General features: G+C 36.2%; 1 protein-coding gene across 4 annotated transcripts; it reads right to left on the reverse strand.

Annotated features, from left to right (window-relative positions):
- Window positions 1-1,251: 1,251 nt before the first annotated feature.
- On the reverse strand, window positions 1,252-17,449 carry LOC143470253 (uncharacterized). 4 transcript variants are annotated; one of them, XM_076968282.1, is made up of 13 exons: window positions 17,268-17,449; window positions 16,587-16,727; window positions 16,149-16,301; window positions 15,637-15,681; window positions 13,845-13,868; window positions 11,464-11,954; window positions 10,841-10,934; window positions 10,617-10,681; window positions 9,425-9,539; window positions 6,744-6,806; window positions 5,606-5,868; window positions 2,022-2,210; window positions 1,252-1,939 (listed from the first exon to the last, which is right to left on the reverse strand). In XM_076968282.1, exons 1-13 carry the CDS (start codon window positions 17,377-17,379, stop codon window positions 1,859-1,861), a joined length of 1,836 nt encoding a protein of 611 aa, XP_076824397.1. In that variant the 5' UTR covers window positions 17,380-17,449; the 3' UTR covers window positions 1,252-1,858. The 4 variants fall into 4 exon arrangements, with proteins under 4 accessions (XP_076824397.1, XP_076824396.1, XP_076824395.1 ...); XM_076968281.1 differs by having other exon boundaries at window positions 6,744-6,803; window positions 13,845-13,913; window positions 15,613-15,681; XM_076968280.1 differs by having other exon boundaries at window positions 13,845-13,913; window positions 15,613-15,681.
- Window positions 17,450-18,430: the final 981 nt, after the last annotated feature.

Here is an 18,430-nt window from a genome sequence, read left to right on the forward strand (position 1 = left end):
CATGTAAAACTGAAAACTAAACTCGAACCCACACACGTAGACTGTTTGCTTGCGCAATGGGAAAAATTCCAAATAGAAAAACGCTAATTACTACCAGACAGGCGTGTACACGTTATTAGAAAACACAAGTGCCCGAGGGAGCAAACACATTACGGTTCTACAACACAAATCGTATCAATATCAATGGTTGCTTCACAGCCAACAGCACCGGCCAGCTGACAAACGAGCATGAGCGACTTAAAACACAAGGGTAGTAATCAAATGCGTCATAAGTTACACCAGCGAGTCAGGCAATACGGCTCTCAGAAAACCAGTCTGAAGTTGATTAAGTAGTATAGACTAGAAAGGATATCTTATTGTTAGAATTGTACACATCTTAGATGATTTTAGTATGAAATATCGTATTGCACGAATTTAGAACTGTTCACCAGGTCCATTGAACATGAGCAAGCGTCCTTAATGACTTGGCCAAGGGTATTACAACGGTAATATCAAACACCGGCCACATTATTGCGAGACTGGAACCCAGCCCTTTATCTACTCGGTTAGTGAGCTGAAATGTTGGAAATAAGAAACGACTCATGAAATAACTGAAAACATCACAAAATCATAATTAAAATTGACGTGAACAATGAAACTGGAATACTTATTGCAGTCTTTGATACCTTCGTCCTGTAACGCCGGGTTAAACAGAGAACTTTAGGCTTAAATTTTATATTTTTTACCATTTCTTCGTTGGTAATTAAGCGACCTAATTTTCTATTCAACGTTTTTCTGGAAACATACTTAATTACTCGCGTTGTCATTGTTATAGTCCACATTTTGTCACCCTAAAATTTGTTTTAAAAAATTTAACTAAGATTCACAGAGTAGTCAGTTTACAATCGAGACCGTAGTTGAATAAACCAGGACGGTTTATCGGTTAAACATGTTTGTTTGATCCACAAAATCACTCAGGTCGCCAATTTACAAACCTTACCAAAAGCGCCATATTGAGTGAGAGCAATAAACTCTTAGTCTATTTCATCTGTGGCCGTCTCTGCCCATTGACAATGATGCTCTCTGGGCATTCTCCAGCGAATATTCTTCTATTGTGAAAGCCGACTTGGACGACGACGCACAGAGCTTTCTCGACCGCTGTCAGAACCAAGAGCTACTCAAGTCTGAGAGCACGAAAAGCTCTTCTTGACTTATAATGAGGTCGCGTGTCTTTCTCGGCAGCATTTTCGCTGGTATTAGTCGGCCAACACGTGAGAGAATAGAATTGCATTCAACCGGCAAAGAACTTAACAAATGAACGACTGAATAAATTGATAAACGGTGAACATAATATAAAGCAAAGTAATCAACCTTAATTAACTAAGGAATGTAAAAAATTCGGTAAAACAAAGAAATTAAAGGAAATTACAGCTAATATGACGTGACGGTGAAATGGCGCCAACCGCCACAGATCAAACTGATCGCCAGTGATAGAAAAAACAACATTAATTATCAAGAAAAACCAATAAAGAAGTTTCTATGATAAGAAATCTCGAAATGATCACAACAAAATAGCACAACCATATGCGGTGTTTACAAAATCAATTAACTCGTATGTGACAAATAAATACAATTGTTACGTAACTATGCAAGCTAATACAAATACAAATCACTTTTAAGCAACATTTCAAAGTTCTTCGCGTGGCGCATCAGGATAAACGAGAACTGCATTGTCTAAAAATCCCGAGCTCGATTCCCGACCAGGTCGCGATTGACAAAATATAATCGCGTTCGGTCGCTCTTACTTTTGTGTAAATGAATCGATTTTAAGAACGGTATTTATCGAAGTAAACCAATTTCTTGCTTGAAGATGACTACGTCACACGCAGACGTCACTTTTCTTTCGCGAGCGGAGTTTGACCCATTCACCATTGTTCAGACCAAGATCAACCAAGAACTTCTATAAATTAAAAGTTTGACATTAAATTCCTCTGCAATGTTCAACTTCACACAAACATAACAAGACAAGACATAAATATTACCGGGTCATCGAATTGGTCAAGGACTCGTTGAATTTCAGCGATTTCTGATTGGTTCGCATCGCGCTTCCCATCTATTGCGTCATCATCACGGAAGCAATTCCACATAAACAGCCTAACCTCGATTTTGTTGAAGAACAATTTTGAAGGAATCTTCGGGATTATGTTGCAACTGATATTAAGCACTCCGATCTAGAGTTAAAATGTTTGTAAAATTAAACTACAACATGGTGTTATAACAAAGACTAATATCCTAATATTTAACGCATACAAGTTAACTGGTTAGTGTTAACTAATTAATAACTAACTAGCCTGATGGTAGCTTAGGCCCAGTGGCGTAGGAGCATATGCTGCCGCCCCTGGCTTTTGATGAAAATGCCGCCCTATGTAGACTGCAGCAAATTTTGAAGTATAGTTTCAAGTTCACGCAATCTTTTCAATAAAAATAATTACAGATAATGTGTCGCGTCTCAGAAGTTCTATATTGCTTGAGAAAGAAGCCTCACTGTCTCAGTGTTAAGGCCTAAAATAAAAGACAAAAAATGGAGAACAAATGTATTAGGCAAATAAAAAATCAATAGCCGCCTCAAAATTGAACTTTTCGAGCTTTCGCCGAAGCAAAATCAGCGATAATATCTTCAAAATCAAGTTTTTGAACGTATAATGTCTTTCTATGGAAAGAAGCGATAGAGCTGATAGCCGATCATCATTCATGGTAGAACGTAAATAGGAAACGTAAACATTTTGAGCTTTGAGAAACTCCTCTCACAATTCGCAATTGAAACACCAAGGGTAAGATAAAGTTTCAGACACAAGCATAAGTATGGTAGGCCTACGTACTTGTTGAATCAAGTAGGTGTGATTTAGCTAACCACTGTAAAACATCAAACGCTGTTGCATTACGATCAAACGTGGTTTCACTGCTTCGCACCAGCCTCTTAAATCTGTCAATTTCCACAGCTAGCTCCAAAAAGTCCACCTCGTCGTCATAAGTGCTTCTAAAAGCGTTGGTGAATCCATTGTGACTTTCGCTTTGCAGCAGTGCGTAAGGATTCAAAAATCCAAACATATCTTTCAAGTGGTGTATGCCGGTAAACCTAGTTTCAGCTTCAAGTTTAAATCTGTCCAATGCTTGAAACATGCATCGTCTTACTTCTCCAACAACACTAAGGCCAGCATCTTCTGCGTGTTCGCCAGGCATTCTCTTTTTTCTGCGAACTCTCCGATCTTCAACTGGAATCTCTAGCTCTGTGCATTTTTTGATCGCTGCATCCACAGAACCTTTAACCAGATTATCTCGTTCTTCGACTAAAAAGTTGACAAACGCTTTTATCTTGTTAGAGCATTGCGCTAACAGCAATCCTTTTTGCTGCAAGTAAGTTTAAGCATGATGAGATTCTCGCAGGATTACTTTCCAGAAACATAAGAAGAAAAAGAAAGAAAAATTCTGAATCGCTTCTAGAATACTATGAGCGTCACTTCGTGTATTAAGATTTTCGTTTGGATTACACAGATCCTCTAGAGTCTAGACTCTAGAGCATCCATAAACTCATCAAAACCTGCGTGAAGGGCCTTTATAGCAGCGTGATGTGCGCTCAATCGCGTATCAATCACTCGCTTCAGCGCGATTGGCGCATGCTTTAGAAAGACATTCCATCTATGAGTAGAGGCAGCAAAAAAAACATACTTTGTAAAACAGCGAAAATCTGTCGCTTAAATGCGACGATCCAACGGCATGTACACCTGCAAGATTCAGTGTGTGATTTCCACACGGTACGAGTAAGTTAGTGCTTTTGGATTTATGTATTTGATTTTTGCTGAACTCCAGTATGAATTCCCGACATAATAGATGCGTTGTCGTAGCCTTTTCCCCTACACATCATCACAATTAAGTTGTTTAGTTCAAGTTCATCTAGAATAGATTGAAAAATTTCAGCTGCCGTTTTTCCGCTCAACGGAAAGAAATTCAAAAACGATTCCTTTAGTTGGGCAATACTGTTATTGATTGTTACATATCTGACTATAAGAGTCATTTGATCAGTATTTGATACTGACGCACATAATCGCAAAATATTTAGCTTCGCGCACCTCTTCAAAAACGATGTTTTTGACTTTTATACTGAGAAGCAAAATAAGCTCATTTTGAATAGTGGGAGAAAGATAAGTAGTTGTCATCTTCGTAGAAATACGAATATCAGAAAGGTATTTGATGATTACGGGACTATATTTTTCCAGAAGCTTCACGGTCTCTAAAAAATTCCCTTGGTTGTTGGATTCAAAAGCTTCACGATGTCCTCGAAAAGGAAGGTTTTGCTTACTTAGAAATAATATGACATCGACAGCGCTTTCTAAAATTGCTTTCCACTTTTTTCGCTCTTCATCCATATAAATGGTGATCTATAACTTCAGGCCAAGAGGCCACATCATTGGGCAAATTGTTGACTATTGCAACTGATTCGTCGTTATTTTCGCCTTCGTCTCCATCTATAACTGGCAATTCATAATTGATTTCATTGGTATTACTTTTGATAGACCCTGTTTCTTGCGTCTCTGCTGATAAGCTGATATTTTCAATATCTATCTGGAGCTCAGCGTTATTGTCTGGGTTTTCATTTGAATCGTTCTCTGGTAATGTTAAAGAAACGTTTGAACCAGAAGAGGTTACAGATTTTAGCATAGCTCCCTTGTGCTTTTTTAATTCTGCTTCTCTTGCTTTCTCTTCTTTTTAAAAAAAGCTCCACTCTCTTTGACACGTTTCATTTTCGAGTCTAAATTAACACTTGTATAAATTTAACCACAACCTGTCATTTAAACGTTTACAATCAATAACAACTTAAAAGTTTACAATTAAACGTTTAAATGCCCAGGACTGGTTCACCTTCCACAGTTTTCTTGGTCAGCGGGACCAAATTGTAACAAAATAGCTTGTTTACCGCTCCATTATTTTTTAAATTCTTGTGCTGTGTGCACTGTGCAGCCTCATTTTGCCGCCCCCTTGCAGCCTGCCGCCCCTGGCGCAGAGCCAGAACCGCCAGGTGGCTGCTACGCCACTGCTTAGGCCTACAGTAGCCTACTGGACCAACACAAATTCTTGGATTTTGAGAAAAATAGAAGAAATTTTAAGCGACCAACTTAAACCACGATTAAGTATTCGTTGCAGAAATACAAATTGATATTAAAGTCGCAAAAATATTTTTACTTTTGTAAAAATTTGAAACTTGCTTCTGGCCAATTCTTAGATGATGCTGATTTTAGCCTAAACTGAACACAACAAATTTTACCATTTTTCTCAATAAAACGAACGAATTTTAAGCGGCCAGGTTTACTGCGCATTCCAGATCTATCAGCGATTTAAACAGTAAAACTTGGCGGGAAATTACGCCCCGTTGAAATAAATTAATAAATTAAAACAAAATATTCCGACCAACAACAACGCACAGAATCTCAGCAAACCATGTTTGCTTAAAAGCGGGAAAGCTATTATGACGTCACAAGCAAAACCAAGGCGCATCGTTACGACACATCGAGTTCGTAAACAAAGTTGAAGACGAACGAAAAAGTAGAAAGTAAAATAAATAAAAACAAACCTTTCCTGGCATTGCTTGAATTGCCTCAAATAATCGGCCGACATCTTCTGGTTTAGAGAAACAGCTGATCAGAAGAAGCTCCTTGATGCGTTTCTCAACTTTAGTGAGAATAAACAGGAGCGAGTCAATTTGTGATTCTGTCAACTTGATATCGTATAAATCCAGCTCTTCTGGGAAGAGTTTTGCTGCATTCGTGGTGAGCTGCTCGTCATTGATTTGACGAATTTGCTCATAAACAGGCAGCAACTCCAGTGGCTCATGTCCTAAACAAATGTAACTTTCGTTTTCACTTGTTTTACATTTAAATAACTGTAGGCCTATCTGTGACTTGAACCTGGTGTAGGCTAGGCTACAAGTTGGTTACAAGCAAAGGTAAAAAACACACTTTATGACTTACTGTGGCGCCCAACACACAAAGTTAAGCGTAGATTTAAATTACCGTCACACGCATATCTACAGTTACAAGTGAACACTAACTTGATCGAAGCAACGCCACAGTTCTAATAGCACAGAGCCTAGGCCTAGGGCAAAAAATTAAGGATTTTGATAAAGTGCCCTGTTAACCATGACTCGCAAAATCGTAAGAAAATCAAAATTTTTTAAAGAAAAAAATAAATATAAATCAAAGAAGACCAAATTATGCGGGTTGTTGATTGATTGAGGTGAACAGTTCGAAATTCGAGCAAGGCCTGCAAATATAAAACACAACTGTAACATGAAAATGAATAAAGACAAGCTCGGCAACCGGACCTCAAGCAATGAAAAATGATGACCATGTTTAAATCAGTAAAACAGATTCTTATATCATATAGCAAAAGATTTAAGCTGCAAACTCATTACCAGCATATTTAAAATGACATAGTTCATTACATAACACAGAAATCAAACCAAGTACTCTGTATAGTTTTATCAATTAGGCTTAAGTTACACAACTAAATATGTGACATTGTTACACATTGGTTCATTCACACATACAACAACAATTATCTCCACTGTACAAAACACAATCTATCACTTGGCAAATGACAGTTAGTTATGGAACTATGTATTGCAAAAACAATACCGACACATTGAAATAAACTTACTCAGCCAAAAAATTCACATATATTTATACAAAACATGGTAAAAAACGTATTACCTCCATAATGTCCGTACTGATACTTCTTCAATATGGCAATGATTTCACTATGCTGGAAATCTTCTGAAAAACACAAAACAAACATATTTACACCAGAGCTATATGCACGTACTAATTTTGGTACTCAGGAACAAGTACTTAGTTTAAACATATTTGAGTACAACTATCAGACCAAGTGGCAAGTACTCAGCATAGCAACTGAGTACTTTATTGTAATAAAAAAGATTTTTAACGATCTGATGACGGAATTGATGATTTTTAATTCCTTCAATCTTAAACACAGTAGGTGAATATAATGATCGAAAGGTAGCTACGAAATAAGGTTGCATGGATGACCAATCATAACGGACGGTAGCTTAAGCTTATAGATTGACAATCCTATTTAAGAAAAATGTATGCAATGTATGATAATATGCAATAACAATTCAAATATAAAGACTGACAAACAAGTATCGAACCAGTTCAAGTATTTTAAAAACAATCAAGTACACCTGAGTACTGGAAAATTAGTACCCGGTCACTTTTAAGTACCACACAAATGGTATTTGAGTCAACTTTACTCAAGTAAAACTGCTGTATTTTATACTAACATATATCTCAAGTGTTGCATATATCAAAACAAACAAAAATGTCAATTTCCTTAAAATTTAGGCCAAAAGCTAATAACTATTAGATGCACAACAAAGGTTTAAAAAAGACGGAATGTCACTGATCTTGCTATATAAGGCATTTTTCTGTGACCTCACCACGAATCTGCAGACGGTTACTCTTTTCTGGTTCTTGCCTCTTTCTGTCTTTTCTGCTCTCGCACAATAGACATTATTTTGCCTAGAGCAGTAAACTCTGTCATGTCATAGGTGGATGTATAGAAGCATGATCAAAACTGATAAAAAAATAGAATTACAAGAAATAGTGTTTTGTTTTAAGGCAAAAAGAGAAAAAACTCTATGACGAGGTCAGCGTTGAAATAGCAAGCTGAGATCAGTTTATGGTGATACCTACCATGAGAGGTTGACTGTCCCCATGCAACATGGAGGATTTCGTGCATGTTTGCTAACAGCATTTGGTGCTGTTTGTAACAGTAATTTACATGTCTAAAACATAGCTGCCACATAAGTAAAATAAAATATGCTGCTCATACTACCAATGTCCTACATCATGCATTCTGCTGTACAATATGCATATTCCATACCAATATGCATACACCCAAGTTTTTAAAAAAGGACCAAATACCATTGATCTTGTTATATATGATATTTTGCCTCGTCATGAATATGCACACGATCACTCTTTTCTTTTTCTGCTCTCTTTCAGTCTTTTTCTGAAACCAAAAATGAAAGTAGAAACCAAACTGGAAGGTAGGCTTGTAAAAACGAACGATGGCAAGGGGCTTAAATATGCCGACCTCACATGGGATACCCAGTGTCAGGTTTAGGGCCTAAAACTGAGCAATGTGGGCCTGAATCTACCACACAAAAACATTCATTCAAAGTAGCACATCTGCAAAAATACATTTTAAGCAAAGAAAATTACACTCTCAAAATTACAATTACATTATAGTTATTTTGTTCAGTCATTAAAGTGCTAAATAATGAGTTCGGTCAAACGAAAATGCAGGCAATACAATTCAAGTTATCTCCAGTATGGATTTATTCCACCCCCAAATTCCGAATCACAGCCGATGTGCTCTAAAGTGTTTTCTAATGAAGCGATGAAGCTGTCCAGACTTTCCGAACATTTAACGAAAATCCACCCAGATAAAGTAGGCAAGTGTGCAACATTTTTTCAAATGCTCTGGGACAATTTCAAAAAACGGAAAACTGTTGGCACGATGTTTTCAAACCTTTCCCATACAAGTAATGATGGATTACGTGCGTCTTACCATTTGTCTCTGATGCTTGCAAGATAAGGCAAGCCGCATACAATCGGCAAAGAATTGATCTTGCCATCAGTGAAGGAAGTTTTGGACACCGTTTTGCATCACAAGGCCTCTTCTACAGTTATTAAATCTATTCCTCTGAGTAACAATAGTGTACAGAGACAGGTGGATGAGATGGTCACTGATATAGAAGATAGCTTATGCAGCATCATCATGAATACAGAATTGTACAGATGGCAAGGGGCCTAAATATGCCGACCTCACAAGGAATACCCCGTGTCAGGTTTAAGGCCTAAAACTGAGCAACGTGGGCCTGAACCTACCACACAAAAACATTCATTCAAAGCAGCAAATCTGCACAGATTCATTTTAAGCAAAGAAAACTAACACTCTCGACTGCCTACTTTATTCCTTTTTCTGTGTTTGCTCAAATAACCAATTGCTACTAAACTTTCACTCATTCACTATGGTAGGCTTCTAGATGGGTGTCATGTTTTAAGCTCAATAACTCTTGCGTCTCAAGATATTGCCTACTTATTTGTTCGTAATCCGGTGTCTACAAAGTATTATTCGTATTCCGGCTGTAAACAACACAATGAAAAATCATTGGTGGACCCGGTTCACCCCTTCGGCTGTTGCAATGTACCCAGATTGAAGAGCACTGGTATAGTCATATATCATGACATTATTTTAAAACTTTCTACATCTATTTGAACATCCAGTCTGTATGCAGTCATCAACTGTGTTTAATATAAATAATCTCTTGACATGATGTAAATACAGTTCAACTAAACTATAGCACCTGAACCAAATTGTTTGGGTGTTCGTGGTAATTTTTGAAACTTTTTTTGTTTAGATGAATGCATTTTTGAAATTGATGAAAATGGGATGTCGACTTCTTTGGGGGATGATAATTTCTGTAAAATATAATACCTAAAATGAACCAGCAAACTTGTAAGCAAAAATATAACATAAATATTAATCATAACCTTTATCATCTCAGTATAACATGCTACTTGGAATCTTCTAGATCAGGGCTTCCCAAACTTTTTTGTTCGCGACCCCTTACAAACTTCTGAAGTTTTCCGTGACCCTTCACGTTTAAATTGATTAGCAATGCGAAATATACATTAGTCATTATTGACATTTATTGAGATGCAAAGACTGAATTCAAGCAACCAGAACTCAAAGCCTACTTACTATTTTACACATATGTAGGCTACTGGAAACAAAACAGCACACACATTTATTCAGTGTGATTGGTGCGACTGCTTTCTGCTACAAAGCAAGTCTAGCCGTGGCTCAACATCTGCTAATGCTGGTCTCAAGGTGGTTTTAATGTTGATTAGGCTGGAACGATATTTTGTTTTGATTGTATTTTGTACTTCGTGTAAAATTGGTATACGCTGAGCGACCCCTGAAGTTCGTTACGCGACCCCTTGCGGGGTCGCCACCCCCAGTTTGGGAAGCCCTGTTCTAGATATAATAGAGTATGCCTGTTAATTCAATTTCCTTAACTTAAAATTTTCAATTGTGTACTCAAAATTGCTTAGAGAAGTGTGAAACTAGTAAAACCAGCTCAAAATTCATTATCAATTCATTCAAAATTTGTTTAAATTTACTGGTCAGGTCAGCTTTAAAATAACAAGCTTTGACTGCAGTATTTATTATAATAACTAGGCTATCTTTTGCTGTTGATTTTGTTGTAAACTAAGAATAAAACTTTGTTGTAATTATAGAAATAATTGCTGTTTAAATGAAACCATTTTTGAAAGCGTGAATGGAATATTACTATACTTTTCAGAGTCTGAGGATTTTAGTACAAACAACTAAAAATAACTCTGCTTGTCCCAGCAAATAGTAAAATAAGCTGCAAGGATTTATCTTTAACTTTAAGGTAACAAGCTTCTACTGCATTCTTTGCTTAACTGGGTATGTTTATTAAGTCCACATTTAAGAATTCCAAAAATTGTTACCACATGAAATTTACTTACCGTTTCTTTGGGCTTTAACTCAGTGGTTTCTCGGTTAATTAACGTAATCACCAACTTGCCATGTTCTAAAACAAGAAAACAGTTATGATTGCCTTATTTTTGAGCTGCAACATGAACTAATTTTATAAATCTAAACCTATTTAAGATCAAAGCAAAATTAGCAGTGTTCTTAAAGTTTTTCTTATTTGTAAAATGAAACACAAAACCACCACAAACTTTCTCACCTTTTTCCACAACTAATTTCTTCGATTCTGAAGCAGACAAATGAGTGATAACTTTTGACTCATCTCTTAGGGTTGAAGATGAACTTAAGATTATCTGGAGCAGGAAAAATTGTATTTATAAGAACAAAATGCTTTATTTAATAAAAACTACTTAAAATAAAAACAACTTGCTACTTAATGATAAACTTCTTAAAACAAACATTTCTTTCATGTGTTGCTTAGCAACAATTTCTGATACAAAATATTTTATAAATTTGCAACCAAAAGCATGTACAGTGCAAAAAAATCAAAGAATCATAAATGTAGAAAAATCTAAAATGAAGTTAAACTTTAGAGTGCCAACACATTTATCGTGTTTTATTTCATTATACACTGCATCTAATTTAAAAAAAGAGCGTTGCTATCGAGATTACTCTTAACAAAAGGAGCCCCCTTGTGCCCAACTTTGGATGTAATACAGCACAAAAATATCATTTATAAAACAAAATAATATGATTGATCAACGTGAAATTAATCTGAATGGTTAAGGCTTCTGCCGATACAAATGCTACGCTTGAATGACTTTGCTTATTTATAATAAATTTGTTACTGGATAAAAATAAACATAAATTAACTTGTCATACCTCAGTTTCATATTTCTTTAAGTGACAATCTTTAAGAGATTCAACTTCTTTTCTGATCTCCTCAAATTCCTCTTCACTTGCACGGATAACTTTGTAGGAGGTCAGTTCAACTGTGAGATTATCTCCAGCCCTTTGCCAGTGATTCTCTATCAAACCTTGCTTAATCTTGCCAGACGAATATAACTGCAGTAAGTCGGCTTCTGCTTCAGATCCTTTTGTTACTACCTCTACCAAGAGACTGCCCTGGCCATATTTGGTCACAAAAGCAGCAGCAAATGGAACAAATGCACTGGCCAGCTTTTCACGAGCAACTGGATCACGCAAACTGGCTATCACTGCAATTGTAGCTCCACTGGCTAAAATAATGGCTGGAATGCCTTTGATAGTAAAACCAAAAGCTTTTATTTCAGCCTGTCTGATAGTTTCGTGCCAGCCACCAGTTTCCCGATCTTGGTGATGTCTTTGATGGGGAGGCTCAGGTTGGGCTGCACCTTTGTATATGTGCCGAGTTTTAAAAATAAAAGAAAATAAATGTGTTTATATAAATTTATGTAAAAAGTAAACTGCATATAAAATTTGTTGCCATATATGTGCATAGTATTAAAAATAAAATAAAATATATGTGTTTATATAAATTTATGTAAAACGAAACAAAAAACATGCACATAAAAATTTGTTGCTATATTTTGCATTCTCTAGCTGAAACTTTTGAGCTACTATACCAAAAAGTTAAACATTCTCTAGACCAGCGGTCAGCAACCTGCGGCTCTTTTATCTCTTTGCTCTGGCTCTCGCGACCAGAGCCAATGAGCTCATTTAGGAAAACTTAATGTGAATAAATAATGGTGTTTATTAGTGTCACAATGTTATAACTTAATGCGTTTGTCTGGTTATTATTCAGAATGTTTTATTCGGACGTGGAAAATCTTATGTAAATACTAGGGATCTGCCGCGAGGAAGATTATTCGGGTTCGCACGAACCCGAATATCATGAAGGTTGACACGAACGAATCCCGAATCTATTCGTATTAGAACCAAACAATAAAACTTCCTCCAAAAGTTGACAAGTTTTGCTTCTAAAATGACGTAATCGATAAACAAATCGCTTTCATTCGAAAAATAATGTTTAAAAAACGATCGAAAAGCAAAATCGTTAGGAAAACAACCTTCATTGTAAGTACTGCTGCACCTAGTTTAGCATTGTCGGGAAACTAGATCATCATTTTTAACAAAAGTGAGTAAATTTATAAGTAATATTGTGTTTGGGTTCGCCATTGTTGGTATTCGTGTTCGCTCGAATCTTCCATAAAGGCGATATTCGGCGAATCTATTCGGGTTTGGGTTCGTATCGGCCCATCCCTAGTAAATACTACACGGTGATTTTCGGGGCATAATACGCATGACTGCTTACCACTCACGTGATCCTAAGTTTGTTTTTGTTCGAGGTCGCATGTCTTGGATATTGGTCTTTGTTTGGTGACTATGCGGATTGTCATCGTTGTAGTGAGAATTTTGTGAGGGTAACTACTGAAGTTTTTACCTGTAACTGTAAAGCATTAGTTCGAATTATACATGTAGCGTTAGGTTTTTTGTCTTAAGTAGTCAATTAGGTGTTGTGGCTCAAAGTAAGTTTTAGTTTGGCGGAAACGACACCAAATGGCTCTTTCAATGCTAAAGGTTGCCGACCCGTGCTCTAGACCAGGGGTGGGCAAACTTTTTGTACTGCGGGCCGCATTAGAAAAAATGTTGCAGCCGGCGGGCCGCACACTCTCATTACAAAGTAGGAAAATTTACCCGGTGTGTAAATAAACGCATATTCATATTAAACACAATTTTTGCATTTCACACTCAGTTACGTTTAAAGCTACGCAATCTTCATCCCAAAGGCCTACGGTAGCCGCTACCGTATTTGTATTTTATGATCAAACAATTGAATCAAACAATGCATGAGAAGTGTACGGCTAGTTGCTGAAAGCATGTTGCAATACATGCGCGACTGACGTGTGTGTGTTTACGCACTGAAAGTGAAGAGAAAAACACACTCGTAAAGGGTAATAATTTGTCATGTAACCTGTTTAATTAAAACAATAAGTGATGAGTAGGAGTTTCTGCAAGTGCCGGCGGGCCGCATAAAATGGGACCGCGGGCCGTAGTTTGCCCACCCCTGCTCTAGACGAATGGTTCTAGAACAGCAAGTGTGAAACTTTTGGACCTCACAAAATAACAAACTTGTCTAAAAAATGTTGTTCACCACCACCACAGGCTATTTGAAAAAAAATTCAAACAAACTTGTAAAATAATCATTTGAGTACTTCATACATCATAATTAAATAATTACTACATTCAAGTATTAATTATGTTTGACTACCACACACACAAACCTTGCACAGGAGCCTGACTAGGACCTGATTGTTCTGCGATATTTTGAGGAGTCGTTTGTATTGTTAGTTCTGAAAAAAAATAGACAAACACAAACATTAGCATAAAAGTACAACTTAAACACCAGATATACGAGTATATATAACACTAAAGTATACAACTATATTGTATAACTTGTATATTACACTAAAGGGCAAAGAACTGGGCATTCGCTGGTTTAAAAAGAACACCGCTCATGCTGTGGTGAGCACTGATTCACCGTGTGTACAACGCAATCTTAATCTCACTTTACAAACACCAAGACTTTACAAACCAATGCGTTGTGCTTCTCATTATTGTTAGATTAAGATACAATTTAGATATTGCTAGATTAGATTTCAATGGATTGTGCTGATTACAACGACAACAACAATTGTTAACATTAGCCAACCATTGGCTTAGTTTAAGTCATGCAACTACCACGAAATACTCTAGAAACAATTCGAGGAAAAGGCTAATGCAATTACGTAATAACTCTTCGAGAATAAATTTAAGTAAATTTGGTGATATTAACGCTTTTTGATGCTTGCTTTACTCCTATTCTGACGTGTTATTTAGTGATTGTCATTCACTGAAGTTCAGTCATGCCGTGTGCCAATTACAAGGCATAACATGTTTAATATAATATGTTACTCAGATACTATTGTTGTATGTTATTGGCTACCGGTATTACAGTAATCATGAGGGCAATAATAACACTCAAACGTTGGTACGGCAATCATTCTTCAAGTCTTATTTAATCATAAATTGCAACCTTCCGATAATGTTTTAGCAACATTTAGTCAATATAACTACAATGCAACAACATTCTCGGTCGTTGATGAGAAGAAGAACGTCGCTTGTGCTTTTGCTCTTCTATAAAAAACTATCGTTGGTCGAATTTCAGCTTACGCTGCCACTCTTTTTAGCAATTAAAAGTATTTTCAGTTCGGCCTGTTTTTGAAAACCATTCACATTCATATGTTGCAAATTTGCATTGTAAAACATGTGTCTAACTGTAGCCTATTAGTTGCTTATCATGGTTTGTTGTAAATGTAAATTTTATGAAATTTGATGTTGGTAAGTTTTGTTTTAGTCACACATGCTACAAAGGATTAATAGCTGAGCATAGTTTTAAGAACTTTCAAGAATTATATAGATGTCGACATCCATTAGTTTAATATTATTCACTTTCAAAGCATACAACAGTTCAGTTACAAAAATAATGGCAAAGTGAATCAAATAATTTCACATCGATGACAACTTGGTTCACCTGTGTGAGTCTCTCTATCATCTTTAATCTCAAAGTAGTCATTTTTATTCACTACATGAAATCGTGTGTTAAAGGAGCATAAAAACTTCAAATTTACTTTAATCCAACCATTTCTGTGCATTCACAGCATTATTTGTACAACAAAGAGCGACGAGCGGATAAATCTTTAAAAAGTGGGCCTGTGGTTCTGTTCTAAATTTGAAAACAGCTTTGCTCTCGAGATTGCTTCTACAAAAAAGCTCTCTCAAGTTTGAGCACGCTTGTGCCCACCTCTGACTAATGGGTGTTACTTGCTATAGCAATTATACAGTGAAAGAATATGATATTAATTGGGATTGTGCACTTTCATAAAATTAATGGCTCCTACATCAAGCCAAGTAAATGATTGACTACTATTAATTGTTACTTTTATAACCAACGATTTAGTTAAATGCCATTACAACTTTGTTTGATTAAGTACTACTAAGTAAAGCACACACCTTGCTCAGCAGTATTAGTAGGACCTGGTTGTTCTGCGATATTTTGAGGAGTTCTCTGTATTGTTGGTTCTGAGAGTGAATAGAGAAAAACAAATATTAGAATAACATAATCATGTCAGCAGTCTCCACATAACCACCAGAAAGATATAACGCAAAAGAGAGTCAGTTGTTAATGCAAATGAACAATTAAAAAAGATAATAATTACGATAGTGTACAGTGTAATTTTGATCACAAAACAAACATTGAAATTTTGACCATAAAAAGTATTTTTGTTTCCATTCAATAATATAACTTGAAAATTAAGAGCTAACCATCAGCAAGCAGCTAGTGACAACTACCTAAAGGCTAAACAAGTTCTGTAAATCTCCCAGCTATATTATATAACTCTGAAATAACATGAACCATCAGATCGGCAAATATTTCTCTGGATTTCTCCTCCACCACCAGGACTGTGAACACCACCGTCAACATTCCAACAAAAATAATATTTTATAGAAACGAACCCCAGATTAATCTTAAATAACATGTAGCTCACCTCTTGGTTGACCAACATTTCCATAGATTTCTCCACCAGGATTATGAACATCACCTCCAACATTCTCAAAGTGCATGTTGCGCCTTTTATCTTGATACTGAGTGTGCTGCACGAATTGTGGTGCATAAGCTAGGTGGATAGTTCCTGCAGCTACTGCAATGAATAAAGACAAATTCAGACCTTAAGATATACATACATGCAACAGAACGTCCGATAACATATATTTTCATGCTTAAGTGGTTTGGTAAGGTCTCTGGGTTCACACTTATGCTGTACCCACAAGTGACTTGTCTTGTTAGATCCCAGTGCCAACTGAAATTTCCATTTTTTCTGTCAACATTTGTTATTTTTGCATTTTTATTGTGTGCGTAAGAATCAAAATACATCTATCGGTTTAATTGATGGAAAAGAACACCGTGACGTTACATCTAGACTCACCACCAGATGATGCAAGTTCTCTCACAGTCTGAGCAAATTCTTCCCTAGCAAGAGCAACTTGTTGACTTCCTACATCCTCAGTTCTTGCCTCAGGTTGACTTCCTTCATCTTGAAGATCCATCTCTTGCAATCTCTCTTCAACTTCATGTTTTTAAGAAAATTAATTTTAAGTTAGTTATTTAATTAATTGAATAATTTTTTGAAAAGAACTAATAATTTAATCAACTGCTTTCTGTAACAGTGTTTGGAGGTGGTTGTTTATGTAATTGCTTGTTATTGACAACTTGGGAGCGAAGCAAATTATTTCATGTGTGATCCCAAAATATAACATGCTATTACGTGCAATAATTCATATATCATTTATATAATAAAACAAAAGGATTTTTGAATAAAAAGCTTGCCAAATTTCAGCTGTATCAGAACATCAATTAAAATCTGTTTCGATAGGCAATCAAAAATAGACAAAAAAATTATATTTTCGCACCAAACATTAAAATCCACAAACACAGGTTAGCAGCGATTTAAAAGTATTAAAACTTAAAAGCACCAAGAAAAAAACGTATCTGCAAATTAAAATTTTTCACTTTGTGATTTACTAAAATTGACGTCGTTGAGTACGTAACATTTATACAACGCAAACAAACTTGCAACAATACAACACATTACCCAGTAGCTAATTACCATGACGATGTTGTTCTTCTTGAGTTGCATCTACGGGTTGCGATTGGTCAACATTCCCATGAGAAGGATTATGGGTAAGTTGAAAATCTCCTGGTTCTTCTTCTTGGTCCATTCTCTCATATTCCAAGGATTTTCATAGAAGGCATTTCAACCAAGATACTACATATTTTGCAAATATCCTTACACCTGGAACATGTTGGTAGTTCATCAGGTTATCACGAACGTTAAAACTTATATTATGCAGGGTGCACACAAGATCTTGCCAAAAAAGGCCAAAAAATGCAGTCAGGTTTGAAAATCTTCGGCGTAACTCAAGTCAAGTCCAAAATGGAAAGTGTGGCGGCTGCACGCATGCGGTTTATCAATGTGCACCACCCAGCATTTATCTTCAAGCCGATTTATAATGTGGTATAATGAAAACATGGTTGTTTGAATGCTGATATATAATCCATAAACAAAAAAATTGAGGCTTCGATACACACCAAAATTTCAATCTTGCACACACGATTTCTCGAAGAAAAATTCCATACTTTCAAGTCGAGACTAACGTGGATTGCAATGTGGTTCATTTGTAATGCTTGGATGATATTAAACGTTTTTTGTATATTTTCTTTTGGCTTTTTCCCTGCTACAATTATGTCTTTATTTCATGTTTTGCGCAAAGCATGTTTTTCAAAAATCTTGCCCATAGGCTGCACTCACAAAAATAGTTGAAAAATTTACCTAGTGAGGTTAGTCTAGACTTGCGGTTCTTAACCTTTTTCATCTATTTTCCGAGTTATGACAACTACCAAACCCGAATTTCTCCCCTTGGGGCCATTGGGCAGCGGCTACACTGCACAATGGGTATCGAACAGTAAGTAAAGTATAATCTGTGTTTATTTACAAAAAAAGTTTTTTCGGGAGTATGATTTTTGTGTAAAAAAAATATATAGCTGTTAATTATTTCCCACCTGAACATGCAAAATTTCCCAATGGTTAAGAACCGCTGGCCTAGGCCTATAATCTCTTTCAAATACGCATAGGTGGGCAGTATCGAGGTACTAGCCTATAATACCGAATTACTTTTTTCAAGAAATTTCCGTCAGTACCGGTACTCGGTACTTTTGGCGTAATTATTTCAAAATTTTAACAAGTATGCGTTCAAAAAGAAATGTTAATTA

Source organism: Clavelina lepadiformis, chromosome 9, assembly GCF_947623445.1.
Source record: "Clavelina lepadiformis chromosome 9, kaClaLepa1.1, whole genome shotgun sequence".
NCBI classification, from domain to species: Eukaryota; Metazoa; Chordata; class Ascidiacea; order Aplousobranchia; family Clavelinidae; genus Clavelina; species Clavelina lepadiformis.